The sequence below is a fragment of the Neovison vison genome, chromosome 13 (assembly GCF_020171115.1).
Source record: "Neovison vison isolate M4711 chromosome 13, ASM_NN_V1, whole genome shotgun sequence".
Classification (NCBI taxonomy): domain Eukaryota; kingdom Metazoa; phylum Chordata; class Mammalia; order Carnivora; family Mustelidae; genus Neogale; species Neogale vison.
Window position 1 is genome coordinate 30,993,713 of NC_058103.1, and position 15,044 is coordinate 31,008,756.

The 15,044-nt window shown below is 55.1% G+C and overlaps 1 protein-coding gene across 1 annotated transcript in view; it reads left to right on the plus strand.

Moving 5' to 3' along the window:
• The window catches only part of RIN3 (Ras and Rab interactor 3), an 82,728-nt gene extending 71,135 nt beyond the window's left edge, over window positions 1-11,593 (plus strand). Inside the window, exons 8-10 of the mRNA XM_044232330.1 lie at window positions 767-898; window positions 7,617-7,780; window positions 10,448-11,593. Of these exons, the coding sequence (XP_044088265.1) occupies window positions 767-898; window positions 7,617-7,780; window positions 10,448-10,762 (611 nt within the window). The 3' untranslated portion in view covers window positions 10,763-11,593. The remainder of the gene's footprint in view (window positions 1-766; window positions 899-7,616; window positions 7,781-10,447) is intronic.
• The last annotated feature ends 3,451 nt before the right edge of the window (window positions 11,594-15,044 follow it).

The window sequence follows — 15,044 nt, forward strand, 5'->3', positions numbered from 1 at the left end:
TGAGCCGAAGGCAGATGCTTAACTGACCGAGCCACCCAGGTGCCCTGTGTTGGGTTATTCCTTTCAGAGGTATTTACATTTTAAAAGAACCCCCTCTGGAAAGGACCCTACTGAACCCAGTGGAGTGAAGGCTGAATGGTAGAACTTCCAACCACATAGTACTGGTGAAGGGAGGGCTTTCTGTTTAGCAGTTGGAAGGGGAGCTGTGTGGTGAAAAGGGACAAGGAGACCTTTCAGAATACATCATTACTAGAGAGACAGCTGTTTCTGGGTGGCTCCCAGAATAAGTGTGATATGGTGAATAAGTGTGATATGAACTTGACTGTTGAATAAGCAGCCAGGAGAGGAAGGGACGCCTGGCTGGCTCTGTTGCTGGAGCGTGCGATGCTTGATCTCTGGGTGGTAAGTTCAAGCCCCACGTTGGGTGTTGAGATTACTTAAAAATAAAATCTTTAAAAATGAAAAAATAAAGCAGCCAAGGGCGTTGAGGGGAAAGAGCTGGGCAAGAGGGAGGGGCTGGCTCCTGCCCACTCCAGGGGAGGGTGTCTCTCTCGGTTCCTTCTTCCTAAACCTGGACCGTGTCTCGGACCTCCCTGAGACGGCTGATCCCAGGTCGCCCCTGTCCTGAGTCCTGAGAAAGCAGCAAGGTTCCTCTTCCAGGGGTAACCATCACTGCCCCAGTAAACCACTGCTCTTCCTCCGGCCGGGGAACAGCTCACACCGAGACCCTCATGCTCACTACCTTGTGCATCCTTTCTCCTCCCAGGGAAGCCCTACGGGGCAGACGACTTCTTGCCCGTGCTCATGTACGTGCTGGCCCGCAGCAACCTCACGGAGATGCTCCTCAACGTGGAGTACATGATGGAGCTCATGGACCCCGCCCTGCAGCTGGGGGAGGGTGAGTCGCCAGCCCTGGCCAGGCCCTGGGCCACCGGGCTGGCCACCGAGCCTGACGCATACCACCGGCCTCAGCCAAGCCCAGGGTGTCCTACACAGCCCAATAAACCCTTCCCAGATGCCAGATTCCACAGAGCCGTGGGGACAAGACACGGGCCCCATGTAGGTGCTGTTCTTGGTGGGGGGGGGGTCACAGACAAGCAGAGGAGCTGGGCCTGTCAAGAGATCTGTCACCACTTCTTGACAAATGTTGGAATGATGGGAAGCCCAGAGCATATGGGATCCCCTTGCCTAGGCTGTGCAGTCAGGGAAGGCTTCCAGGAGGAAGTGATACCTGAGCTGAGCATTGACGGGTGGATAGGAGCTAAACAGTTAAAGTGGGAAAGGTATTAAAGGGAACAGCACAAAAGGTAAGCCTGAAGCAGTGGGTAGACCCATGGAAAGGAGTCTGAGCAAGAAATAATGATCAGTTCTTAGACAAGGGTGGCCCTGGGAGCTGTCGGCCCCTTGCTCCTTCAGCCCTGGCCAGGCCCCCCTGTCCGTGAGAGAAGCTTAATGCTATGACAAGGAGCCCTGCACTCCCCAGTCGGATGATGGCAGAGTGGTTTGCTCCACCCCACGCTCAGTTTCCCTTCCCCTTTCGCCCTTCCCACCACTTCCCCCCACCCACTTAGCCTTGGCCACTCCTCCACCGGGAATCCCTGAGGTACAGCCCACCCAGACCTCAGCTCTGAGGAAGCCCCGAGATGCCCTGTGGTTCTTGAGATAAGCTGGTCTTCTTTGCATCTTGTTTGCAGTTTTAGGGGGATAGTGTGAAGAGTGTGGTTCTGTGAGTTCTTGGAAACTCAGGGCAGCGTGGAAAGCCTTGAAACTGGCTGTCACGTCGAACTTGGACGAGGGCTCGGGGACCTCTGGAACTATGTATTTCTCCTCGTTAGTTAAAAATTGTCTGCCGCTGGAACAACTTGTCTTCCAGAGAATGTAGGATTTCAGCGGAAACCAGGCTTCTTTCAGTAGGGCTGATCTGTTGCCCAGGGTATCCATCCATCCATCCCTACCCACCCATCACCCACCACCCCTCCCTCTCCATCCATCCACCCATCCACCCACGCACCCACATAGCTACTCACCCATCTGTCCGTCCACCCACCCATTCATCCATCCATTCAGCACCTACTCGGTGAGTCCCTACTGTGTGCCAGGCTCTTGGGCTCCGGTGCAAGACGGGGCAGTCAAGGCTCATAGTCTCGTGAGAATGAATGACTGCTTCATTCTGAACCCCACACTTCGGAGCCTCTACGTCAGGCCTTCATGAGACTTCCTCCTTGATTTCTCTGGCCCTGAGCATGCACAGGAAAGCACCACAAGGCTGAAGGGGTGGGCAGAGACCTCCAGACAACACTGATCTGTCTTTCACGAAGGGGAACAAATAGAAGGGAACGGGGGGTAGGGAGGGTTAGGGGGCTGTGAGCAGAACTGGCTTCCTGCCCCAAACCTGGAGTACCCTGGTTCTTAGGACTAGCCCTTGAGTAGTATAGCAATCCGTCCAGAGCTCTCAGCGGGAATATTAGCTGCTGTCTTCTGGCTACCTAATTACATAGAACCTCTAAAGGGTAAAACTTCTACATGTCAAAATTTACCATAATAGAATAAGATACTAACAGTAAACTAGGGGAAAGTGTTCTACAAACTAGCACACCAAAAATTAATAGCCTTAATATGTAAAAGGCTCTTATAAATCAATAAGAAAAGCACTTAGACTCAGCAGTTACCTGGGAAAAGGCCATATACTCATTCATTCAACAGATATTGACTGAGCTTCTAAATTACACCAGATGACAACAGGTCTTGTGAAATTTTATTACAGTTGGCAGAGGGAGGATGTCAGACTTCAAATATTTAAATTAAACAAATAAACCAAAGAAAACATTTCTCATCTGACGCATCTGATGGATATGGAGAAGAAATGAAGTAGGCTAGTGGGATAGCGCAGTGGGGCAGGATATGACTCAGATGACCATGGAAGGCCCAGAGCAGAGAGCACAGAGTGCCTTCTTTTTATTTCCCGATTTTCAATTTTTCCACAGTGGGCACTGCTGCTGGTCTCCCTGGGAAGAAATCACTACAAATCCTGTTAAAGGACTGGTCCCAAGCCCCATAGATTGTTGTAGGTTCTCAGAGACAATGTCCCCAAAAGTCCTTTGAGGGATGGAGTGAGACTATGGAGCTCTGCCATGCTCCAAGCTGGCTCATTCTCCAGCGGTAGTCAGCCACGCCCTGGCCACAGTGACTCCTACTCCGTCCTCAGCCTGAGTCCTTGTGGCCAGATGGGGCTGCAGGCCAACTACAGTGCTGAGCAGGGACAGGGCAGGGACATCCTTGGCCCAACAACCCTTTCCTTATGGACTTGGACTTCCCACCACCATACTGCCATAGCCTCTCGGGATCTTCTGTTCCTGAAGCCCATACAGGGTTTGGGTGAGAAAGCCAAGGTCCTTAAGGCAGGAGTGCTGTTCTAGCTGGGCTATGTTGAGCGTTTTTGAGACAAGCCAAGTTCAAGTAAACAAGGAAAAGTCTTAGCTCATAGTTTCTGACCCAAGTCTGCCTGAATACACTACAGCCTCTCTCAAACTGAAGGAGTCCGTCTCTGGCCCCACGGGAAGATTTCTAAGGACTCCAGGAGGTGTTTACTAGGAGTAAAGATGCAGGCGGGCTGTGTCTTTTTTTTTTTTTTTTTAAGATTTTATTAATTTATTTGACAGACAGAGATCACAAGTAGACAGGCAGGCAGAGATAGAGAGGAGGAAGCAGGCTCCCCACTGAGCAGAGATGCAGGGCTCCATCCCAGGACCCTGGGCTCCTGACCTGAGCCGAAGGCAGTTTCTTTAACCCAAGGCACTGCCTGTGGCTCCTCCCAGCAGCCCTGTACCGCCCCCAAGTGGCGACAGACCCTGCCCGTGGCAGCTGAGGGCCCCAGGACACACTTTATGTCATGCTGCACAAACCATGAGGCCTCCCTGCACCTTTCTCTGTTCCTGCCCTGGGTATCCATCCAAAGTGGGAAGTCACAGCACCCAGGACAGGCCCTGGCTTACAGGTGTTGGCCCCCTGGTAGTTAGATGGTGTGGGGGTCTCCAGCTGGGGCAGGGGCTTCAACCCGTCAAGTCTGACAGCTGGCAGGCCTCCATCTAGAAGAATCTGGGCCTAGGGGCAGAGGGACAGAGACCAGCCAGGGCTGGAGGACAGTGTTCCTGAGTGTCCCCAGCTTTGCCTTCTGTCCTAGCTGGCTGGTGGCACACGGTGCTCCATCCCCAAAGCCCCTGAGGCTCCAGGAAGAAGAAGAGGCTGCCTAGAGGGGAAGGGGAGGCAGAGCGCTTGCCCTTGGTGCTCTGAGGAGATCAGAGATGCCTGGAGCAAAGGCTGGCCCTTACTTCCCTGTAAGAGGAGAACACAGGTGTGATTAAAAAGAGTTTTGCAGGCTGGATTTCCATCCCGGTTTTGCCTCTGATTGGCTGAAGACCTTGGACATGTCACTTCTCTGGCATGGGAAAGTGCACATGCCGGGGTAGATTTGGGGTTTTCAAACTCTGGGCACCCCAGCATTCTCCATTCAGTGAAAGGCTTGCCAGTCTGATTCTGTGCCCTTTGAGACCCGTGTTCTTTCAGCTCGTTCCAGGTGCTGCTAATTTGGTAAAAGACCAGTGATTGGGTCCCAATTTCTTTGCAGCAGACATATCAGGCATGGGAGATCAGGGATTTCCTATAACAAGTAGAAGGGGTCTGAATGCTGGGCAGATGGGACCCAGGCTCCCTTCTAGCCTCTCTCTGCAGCTCCCACTGCTCTGGGCACTCAAGGTCAAATGGGAGACCCGGGTAGCTCTGGGCACCTGGCTGGAGCCTGCTAAAAATCCAGACCTCTCCTAGAAGCACCCTCCTGGACATCTTTGCCCACGTCCCCTCTGCACTCTGGCTGATGGGTGGCCATGCTTTACAAATAGGGGTCCTGAGTTTTCTCCATCAAAGGACAACACTCCTGGAAGGGAACAACCAGCTCCCAAGCTGGGGGCGGGGATCGCCTGCCACCTAGTGGTCCTCGTGGGTACTGCATGGCATGGTTCCAAGTCAAAGGGAAGCTGGCCACAAGAGGGTGAGATTCCCATCCCGCCACGCCACGCCCCCCTGCCTGAGGTCCCCTAACCACCTGCGTTATTGACACCTTAAAGCCGTGCACTTGACAGTATTCATCTCACTTACTTTTCACAGCATCCTGGGAAAAGTAAATGAGGAAACAGGCATAGAGAGGACAGTAACTCCCCAGAGATCCCAGGGCCTGGGAGACACGCCAGCTAGAGAGGGATGCTGAGGACAGCCAGGTCTGGCGGCCCCAGGGAAGGGTTTGGGCATAGTTGGCTTTAAGCTAGACTGGAAAGGGAGACACAGGAGTGGTTTTGTGGCTGGCTCTTCTCTGATAAGGGATACCAACCCAGGTTCTAGGTTAGCTTTGACACGAACATCACACCTTCCCCAGCCAGGCTGTGAACTTTTTTCCCATATTGGTGTGGAATTTGTAGTCCTCCAATGTCACAGGAATGCTTGGGGCTGCGGATAACTCACAATGTAACTAATAATAGTTTAAAAGTCGGGGAGGAGGTGCCTGAGTGGCTTAGTGGGTTAGGCCTCTGCCTTCGGCTTGGGTCGTGGTCTCGGGGTCCTGGGATCAAGCCCTGCATCAGGCTCTCTGCTCGGCAGGGAGCCTGCTTCCCCCTCTCTCTATCTACCTGCATCTCTGTCTACTTGTGATCTCTGTCTGTCAAATAAATAAATAAAATCTTAAATAAATAAATAAATAAAAGTCGGGGAGTGGGGCACCTGGGTGGCTCAGGCAGTTAGGCATCTGCCTTCAGCTTAGGTCATGATCTCGGGGTCCTGGGATGGAGTCCCACATCGGGCTCCAACTCAGCAGGAAGTTTGCTTCTCCCTCTCCCTGTGTGATCTTTCTCACTCTCACTCTGTCTCTAATAAATAAATAAAATTTTTTTAAAAAAGAAAAGAAATCATAGGAGAAGCAACTGATGATGATGGCAGCTTTTAGTCCTGTCATCAGGAAATCCGGGACGCACCTCTTTCCATTGTTCTGTGGGATGTGAGTCTTTGTGCCTGTCACCTCCGATCTGCAGACAGCACTGTGCCTCCGGCTCACCTCTGTGTTCCAGGCAGGAGGAAGGAAGACAGGCAAAACCCAAGACCATAGCAACCCTTTCAAAAGACTTTCCTCGAAGGTCCTCCCACCACCAAGGATTTCCACTTACGTCTAAGTAACCAGAATGGGGTCCCCTGCCCTCTACTCCGAGCTGCAAGAGAGTCTGGGAAGTGAGCATTTTTAGTTAATTGTTCCTTCCCTCCCAAAAGTTGAGTTCAATTATTCAGAAAAAAAGAGAAGATGGGATTTTCTTTAGTCACTACGAGAATCAGCCTCATGTCAGAAATTCATGTCCTGGGGGTGCCTGGGGGGCTCAGTCGGTTAGGCGTCCAACTCTTGATTTCAGCTCAGGTCACAATCTCAGGGTTGTAAGATCAAACTCCTCGTCCAGCTCTATGCTCAATGCAGAGTCTACTTATCCCTCTCCTTCCCACTCTGTCCCCCCCCCCACTCTCTTGCAAATAAACAAATAAAAAACCAAGAGGAGAAATTTTTGTCCCAGCCCCTAAAGGGCTTGGGAGGGAGCCCTGGAAAGTGGGAAGGAGGCCCATGGAAGAGCCACATGACCTTGACCAAGCCACCCTCTATCTCTCTAAAGTGACAGGGCTCAGCGAGGTCAGTGGTTTGCAAACCTTTTTACTCAAATCCCTAGCAAGCTTAAAAGAGTGAAATTGTAAGCATCTATGCAAATGATTGTCTTTTGTCTTAAAACCTCATGTAAATTTTGCTGACTGAAGTATCTCAACTCTTAAATTACCTTTGGAAACACTTGTGAATTAACTTGAGAAGTGAAAAGGAACAGAGAAATGAAGAATTTGAATTTTTTACTTCTCTTAAATCTTTAAAAATCGTGTGTAAAAGTCTAACCATAACTAAAATTTTTCTACATCTCTTGAAAAGTATTTTTTAGACGAGGACATATATGTGTGTGTCTGTCTAGACACACACACCCAGACATACACACCCGCATATCACATCACTTTATGGTGAGAAGTCTCCCAGCCTCCCCTTTCCCCAACCCAAAAGACATCCACGATTATCAGTTTGTCGTGTGTCCTTTAAACTTTAAAACATTCCAGGAGCGCCTGGGTGGCTCAGTGGGTTAAAGCCTCTGCCTTCAGCTCAGGTCATGATCTCAGGGTCCTGGGATCAAGCCCCGCATCCCACTGGGCTCTCTGTTCAGCAGGGAGCCTGCTTCCTCCTCTCTGGCCTGCTTCTCCACCTACTTGTGATCTCTGTCAAATAGATAAATAAAATCTTTAAAAAAAATTTTTTTTTAACATTTCAAAACCCATTTAAAAAATAAGTTCCATCCTGAAGGGGAGCCAAAGACCATCTTTGGAGGGGGGCGGTGCTGGACCTCAGGAAGCTTGTGCACGCAGGGGCACAGGTGACCTAGGAGTAGGCGTGCCCAGGCAGCGGTGGTGGGTGGAACTAGGAGGAAGACAGCGGTGGTGGGTGGAGCCTGGAGAGGCTAGCGAGGTGGTCCCAGCTCAGCTTCCCCGCCCTGTCTCCGCAGGGTCCTACTACCTGACCACCACTTACGGGGCCCTGGAGCACATCAAGAACTACGACAAGATCACGGTGACCCGGCAGCTGAGCTTGGAGGTGCAAGACTCCATCCACCGCTGGGAGCGCCGGCGCACACTCAACAAGGCCCGAGCCTCGCGCTCCTCCGTGCAGGTGATGCAGGGACCCGTGGGCTGGCAGGGGGGCAAGGGACGGCGGGCAGTGTGGCAGAGTCCCATGGCTCCCCAGCTCAGCGAGCCTGACACCGTCTAGATGGCGGGGGCAGAGTTTTAGAAGAGTATCACAGCACCATTGTTGTTTGAGTTGAGCAGACAGGACCTGAAGGGGGGATGGAGAGGGAATGAGAATTTTATCCACACTCCTTAGTGCCCGCTATGCCCGGAGATATGGACCTAGTCTTGCCAGTTCGCCGTTGGGGAGCCCATGAGCAGACCTGCAGCCTTTTTTCTTTTGTCCCTGGACAAATGTAGCAGCTGCCAGGGTCCACTGCCCGGGTCCCCTGCCCTTAGCCTGTCTCTCCAGTCCAGCCACTATTCTCCCCAGCTCTCCCTAGACACACTCAGTATTCAACCGTTCATGGCCAGGACTCTTGCCTCTTACACTGTCATCTTCCCCCACACCCCTACACAGTATTCAGTCACCCAATCCCCCATTCCCTGAATGAGCTGAACTCAAGTCCCTTGTGCTCAGCCTCTGCCAACACTCGTCAGTTTCCCTTCCTCCACTGGCTTGGAACCACCTCCCCACCTATCCTCCCCTCCTGCGGCCCAGGTTAGATGCCCTCCTCTGTGCTCCTTGTGGCTGCTTCCCCCCACAGATAGCACGTATCACACTGTTTCGCGATGTATCACACTGTATCACGACTGTCTAAATTTGAAGCTGTTGCTCTGGAAGGGAGGGCCCATGGCTCACATGTCACACCCAGGGCCTGGACAGAATGGGATTGGGCTGTGTGCAGAATGGACAGAGTTAAAACATCAAGCCAGGCAGCAAGCCATAGCTGTAAATAGCTCTGTAGTCTCACTCCCTTGGCACCCAGAACACACTGGACCTGAACCCCACCCATGGCTTTCAGGATGGCCTCTCTATAACAGGCAAAACCCAGGTCTGGGAGGCAAACAGCTGAAGTTCTGCACCTACCTCTGTACTAACTTGCTGTGTGACCCTGAGCCATCTCTGCCCCTCTCTGGAACTCAGTTTTACCATCAGCACAGGTGGACTGGGGACCAAATGAGCTCTGCCTCCCCAATACATGTTCTAGGCTACTGAGATGAAGTCTCCCCTCCTCTAATCAGTGGTGTCTTGATAATATAAGTAACTGGTTGTCTGGGGAGAAAAAAAGAAGCTCGATCCCTTGTCAATTTCCGTGGTGGAAATAACTCGCACTCCGGCCAATTTCAAGCTACCAACATGGCATCGCTGAACTTGAGATTAGGAAGAGATCGACCCGATTGGCTTTCTCGGGCTGGTTAGGAACGGCCCCCAGCCCACCACCACTCCCCATCCCCTCCTGGGATGCACGTCTCTCCACTGTGACAACACGAGCACTCTTGATCCAAGCCTGACCACAGGACTCCTTACTTCTTGCTTCTACTTTGTATGTTCCCAATGCTAGGCCAAGCAGAGCATCAGTGCCCGTCACTGAGGAGGTCAAACTTATGAGAGAGGCCTGGGATGCGGGACGAGGAACCCCCTCAGTGCGATCTCTGGGGTCTGGGGAGGGCATCACTCTGTAGCTATAATTATAATCACTCTGAAATGGTGATTGTGGCCACCATCATCCTCAACATGGCCCCAGACAGCTGTGCTGTTACCAGCCTTCCACAAGGGGGCAGCCCCGCGCACACGGCCTCCTACCTGCCTTCAAGGTGCGACAAGGACTTCAAAGGCACTGCGTTACTCTGTCGGCTTCCTCACAGCCAAGGTGTAAGGCCTCGCATTATCCCAGTTTACAGTTGAGGAAGTGGAGGCTCAGGTAGGTCAGGATCACACAGGGGGAGCAGATTAAAGCCAGGCAAGAACTCGATGGCCCCACCTTCCGCCGTATGGCCCTCCCTCTGGAGCTGGTGGAGGAAGGTGGAGATGCTGTTCAGGTTTGCGCTTGTGTTCCCAGACCCAACCCCGCAGGCATCGCCTCACCCGTGCCCGCCTAGTTCCTGCAGTTCCCCTCTCCATCCACCCTAAACCCTCCTTCAGGCCCAGCGCCCCTTCCCCTTTCTCTAAGCCTCTCGCCCCTCCTCCTTGGAGCCCCCACTGCCATCCCCAAGCTTCTCCAGCCTCGAGGGCCGAACTGGTTCCGTCAGCCTTAGCACCGTGGGCTGCTGGGCCTGGGGTCTGCACATTCGATTTTACTTATGCAGCCTCAGTGCCTCAGCCCTGGGCCTGGGGTCGGGACGCGAGGCTGGGGAACGTGGGGAGGAATTGTTGAGGAAGTGGGTGACGGATGAATAATGACGGCGAGGCCGCCGGCTAGCCACCAGGGGGCGGTCTCGCTCCTCATCGCTGAGACGCATCCCTGCAGACTAACCCGGACAGGTCCGCGCCTCTAGAGGCGAGACTCAGAGACAGAAGGACGGGGGCCGTGGGTCACACAGCGGGGTCAGCCGCAGGGTCCCCGACTGCCAACCCCACGACTGCTCCCGCAGTCCTCTGTGCGTAGAGAAGAGCCGGGGCTCAGAGAGGGCAATGGACTTGTCCAAGGCCACTCGGCTCCAGCGCCCTGTGCCAGCTCCCCAGGGTCGCGTGTGGGAGAGACGCACCCCTGGGGTCCCTGGGCCCCGCGGGTGACGCCAGCCCCCTCCGCCCCGCCCCGCCCCGCAGGACTTCATCTGCGTGTCGTACCTGGAGCCCGATCGACAGTCGCGGACGCTGGCGTCGCGGGCCGACACGCCGGCCGAGGCGCTGTGCGCGCAGTGCGCCGAGAAGTTCGAGGTGCTGCAGCCGCAGGACCACCGGCTCTTCGTGCTGGTGGACGGGCGCTGCTTCCAGCTGGCGGACGAGGCGCTGCCGCACCGCATCAAGGGCTACCTGCTGCGGAGCGAGCCCAAGCGTGACTTCCACTTCGTGTACCGGCCCCTCGACGGCGGCGGCGGCGGCCCGCCCTGCCTCGTGGTGCGGGAGCCTAACTTCCTGTGAGGCCCGGCGTCCCCGGCCCCTGGGGGGCAGCGTGTAAAGACTGGCCGGCGGGAAAGGGGGCGGACCGGGCTCTGGCTTGTCCCCCACCCCCACCCCACCCCGCCAGCGCTCGCCTGCGGGGAGAGGGGCTCCTCCATCTGAACACACACTCCCAAGGGGGATGGGATGGATGGGATGCCCAGGTGTCACGCTTGTTTGAAGCATACTGAGTGTGCCTAGACCAACACGGCTGAAGAGTTGAGCCTATGAAGCATGAAGGCCAGTGTTTCATGAAGAAGAGACAGATCACGGAGAGGCCAAGTTCTTCCTTAGACAGGAAATGAGACTCAAAGAGGGGAGGGACTCTCCCGCCAGCTGCAGCAAACAGCGGCGCCTGACCCTGTCTCTTCTGTTGCTCCTCCGTGCCCCCCACTCCGTGGTTCCTTGGGAGGGCGTACTTTCCCCAGGACTGTCCTTTGGAGGGGTGGCCTGGCCGCAGCTGCCCACCGTGCCCCCTGGGGTGGAGCTGGCCTGTTTGGGACCCTCCCAGCATCTCAGGAGCATCTCTCAGGGTGTGTGTTGAGACAAGCCTCCCGTCCGGACACTGGAGACTATCCTCAACTGCCAGTGCCCATAGCTGCCCTCCCTCCCTCCCTCCGCAGTTTCTGAGCCCCTCCCGCTCCAGGACCACCCAGCGAAGCCAGCTTGGCACCTGCAGGGACAAGCCCAGCTTCAGCCACCAGGGAACACTGATGGGGCCCTCTCTTGGTGGACACACCCCCCGGGGCTGTGGCGGTGGGGCAAGGGATGCTGTGTGTGGGGAGAATTTAATAAAAGCCCTTTAAAAAAATGTCCTCTCTTTTCCTCAAGAGATTAGATCTCTGATCATCTAGCTAGAAGCCCCCATGAATGCCTAACTCCCTTCCAAGGTGGGGCTCAGAAGGCCTCCTCCTCGCTTCTGCTGAGGGCCTTTTTTTTTTTTTTTTAAAGATTTTATTTATTTGCCAGGAAGAGAGAGAGAGTACATGCAAGCAGGCAGAGAGGCAGGCAGAGGCAGCCAGAGAAGCAGGCTCCCCACCAAACAAGGAGCCTGATGTGGGGCTCGATTCCAGGACTCTGGGATCATGACCTGAGCAGAAGGCAGCTGCTTAACCACCTGAGCCACCCAGGCGTCCCTGAGGGCCCTGTCTTGACAGAATCTGCGTGTACTTTTAGTTCCTTTACTCACAGCCCTGGCTCCTGTCTGCCCCTCGGCCTGTCTGCACCACCCTTGGTTCCCATCATCCCCCCCTCTGTGTCCTTTCAAGAATGCTCTCACACCTTCCTGCTTCTGCTGCTTATCCCAGGAATCCCATTTCTTGTAGTCCTTGCGCAGTTGGACTCCTATTCATCCTTCAGAGCCCATCTCCTCCAGGAAGACTTCTCTGACTTCCTGGGTTGGCCAGACAGTCCTTGGACACATTCCCACAGCCCCCTGAGCTCATCTCACAAGAGACCTCTCATCAAATTGCAGTTGTCGGTTGATGCTTCTGCCTTGTCCTCCAGATTCGGACCGTTCATGTCTGTGTTCTCAGCATTGATTAAACACGTGTATGTGTCGAGTGCCTGTTAAGTGTCAGCACTCTTACAGGCCCTGGGAAACGGCAGAGAACAAAACAGGTTCAGGTGGAGCCCCAATGAATGGCAAGGAGCAGGGCACCCAGGGCGGGGCGGCTGGACTTTCAGGAATGAAACCCCAGGGCGTCAACCAGCTCCCTCAGCCAGTCAACAAACAGTTGTTGGACTCTGGCTCCGGGCCAGACCTGTGTGAGTGGGAGGGCTGGCTTCAGGGTGCAGCCAGCTGGAAGGACTTCTGAGGCTGGGGCTTGGGATAGGTGAGCAAATACCTAGAAACTGAGGGTAGCCAGCCATGATCCCAGGTTGCCCTTCCCTCCGCCACTCCCCACCCCGCCCCCCAGCGATGCCACACTGTCCCCTTCCTGGGCTTCCAGGGCTCCCCACAGCCCTGCGCCGAGCTTGCTCTGCAGTCTGGTACCCCCAGCTATAAGGGCAGTGCCTACTGCCTCCCACGAGGCCAGAGATGGATGGGGGAAGTCAGAGGGGGCCTTTTGTCCCAGTGGAGCCCCCAGATTAGGGCAGGTTTGGGATCCAGATGATGGATGGGGCCCCGGGCCAGCCCTGGGGTTCCATGTCCAGCTCCCAGGAAGCAGGCAGAAACAGCCAGGGGGCTGAACTGAGGGGCCACTCTAAGATCAGCCCGTGTGCCTGTGCGTGTGTGTGTGCGTGTGCGTCCGGCCTACCATCCTCAGGCCAACACAGGGATGCAGCCAGCGGAGGCCAGAAGGCAGGAGGGGTGGGGCTACCTGCTTCCCCCCACCACCCCGCCTCGTCTGGAAGTTTCTGCCGCTGGGAAGGTGGGACAGGGTGAGTACAGGCCTGTGGGCCTGACCCAGAGCCACAAAACAAGGAAACAGGGTTTCACAATCCCTGAGCCTGAGGAGGGCGTGGGGGGTGGGGGGTGGGTTGTTGCTGTGTTGCTACTGGTGAGGGATTCCCCTGCTTTATTTTATTTCATTGGCAGAACAGTCTGGTGAAGGAGGTGTTTACAGATGACATCGGGGCTCAGAGAATGGGGGTGTATTAGCCCGCTGGGGCTGCCGTCCAGAAATACCACAGACAAGGGGAGGGGGCTTAAAGAGCAAATTTATTTCCTTGCAGTTCTGGAGTCTGGAAGTCTGAGACAGGGGTGTCACAGGATTGGTTTCCCGTGGGCTCACAGCTGCCTCTCGCTGTGTCCTGGTATGGCCTTTTTTCCCTTCTGCCTGAGCATCCCCAATGTCTCTGCTTAAAAGGACCCCGTCCTCCTAGATCAGGACCCCACTCTCCTGACCTCATTTAGCCTTAATCCCCTCTTTAAAGGTCCTGTGTCTCCAGGCACAGTCACATTCTGAGGTACCAGGCATTAGAGCTTCAACGTAGGAACTTCAGGGGACACACGATTCAGCTCATAACAGAGTTGGGGGACTTAACAAGTTTATGCACCAGTTAGAGGCCAAAGTGGGGTTTGAACTCAGGGCTGACCGACCCCATAATCTAAGGCTCTTTTTTTCCCATCCCCCACAGCATCCTTACTGACCTGCTTGTAGGAAACCAAGGTCTTGCCTACTTGGCCCCAGCTCTGTTGACCTTGCCGGCAGCCGGCCACAGCACACATCACAGGGCTGGCCTGGCAGACAGGGCCAAGATGTGGCTGAACCGGCCTGGCTTCTCTGTGGGCCCCGAGCAGGGGGTCAGGAGTCCAGAGCTGGGCATTTGTGCATGTATGTGTGTGTCCAAGAGTGACGAGGACAAAGGCTGGGACATATGACAGGGGCTCATCTGTGTCTCCTCCCTGAGGTCTGTGCCCTCTGCGCTTGGCAGTCTGGCGTCCTCTGCCCTCTGCTTTCACTAGCCTTCGGCCTGAGGCTGGAGCCGGGGCCAGTGGCTCATGAGAGAAGCCACCAGCTTTCCACAGAGAGACTGGGTCACGCCCTGGCCCTTCTGCTCCCCCATCCCCGTGGCCTACCAGTGACAGCTGGGTGCGAGGTCCTGCCCATCAGGAAAAATCTCACACCAGCCCTGAAGATACCTGGCCGGCTATGGCCTCATGACACCTTAATGCAGTAGGCCCACTTCGCCCTGGCTATGAGCACATTTCTCCTGGGGGCACAAGGTGGGGAGGGGGGAAGAGAGGCAGAGGGGTGTGGGGGAGCTGTCTAGGGACAGCAGAAACACCCCTGCCCATCCCCACTCGCAGACAAAGCAGGCATCCAGCTGGGCAGACCAAGGGCATGTCGGGAAGGCTGCCCACACTGCCCGTTGAGGTCGCCAGCTCTGCTTTCTGCTGGCTGGGTTCCAGGACCAAGCCGCCCCAGGGTGGGGGAAGTGGAGAGCAGCTGTGGCAGGAGGCAGGCCCTTCCTTCACAGGCAGGCTACATGGAGCAGGAGAAAAAAAGCCAACTCACAGCAGTGGTTTCCCCTTTCCCCCAGCTGTGATGCAACTTGCAGGAGGGAACCTTCTTTTCCGAGGAAGGCTCTCCAGGAATCTTCTCTTTCAGCCCATGCAGCCCGAAGCCAGAGGGGATCTCGGACATCTGCTTGGCTTCCAAGTCAGGAAACCTGCTCTGCAATGCGGGGGCGGGGGGGTGGGGTGGGGAGCCTCACTAGCAGGTGGGAGACCTGGGCTCCAGACCAGGGGGAAACCCTAGCAAGTCACAGAACATCTCCGCCTCCCTGTCCCTGCTCTGAAAAAACGTGTTTCTAC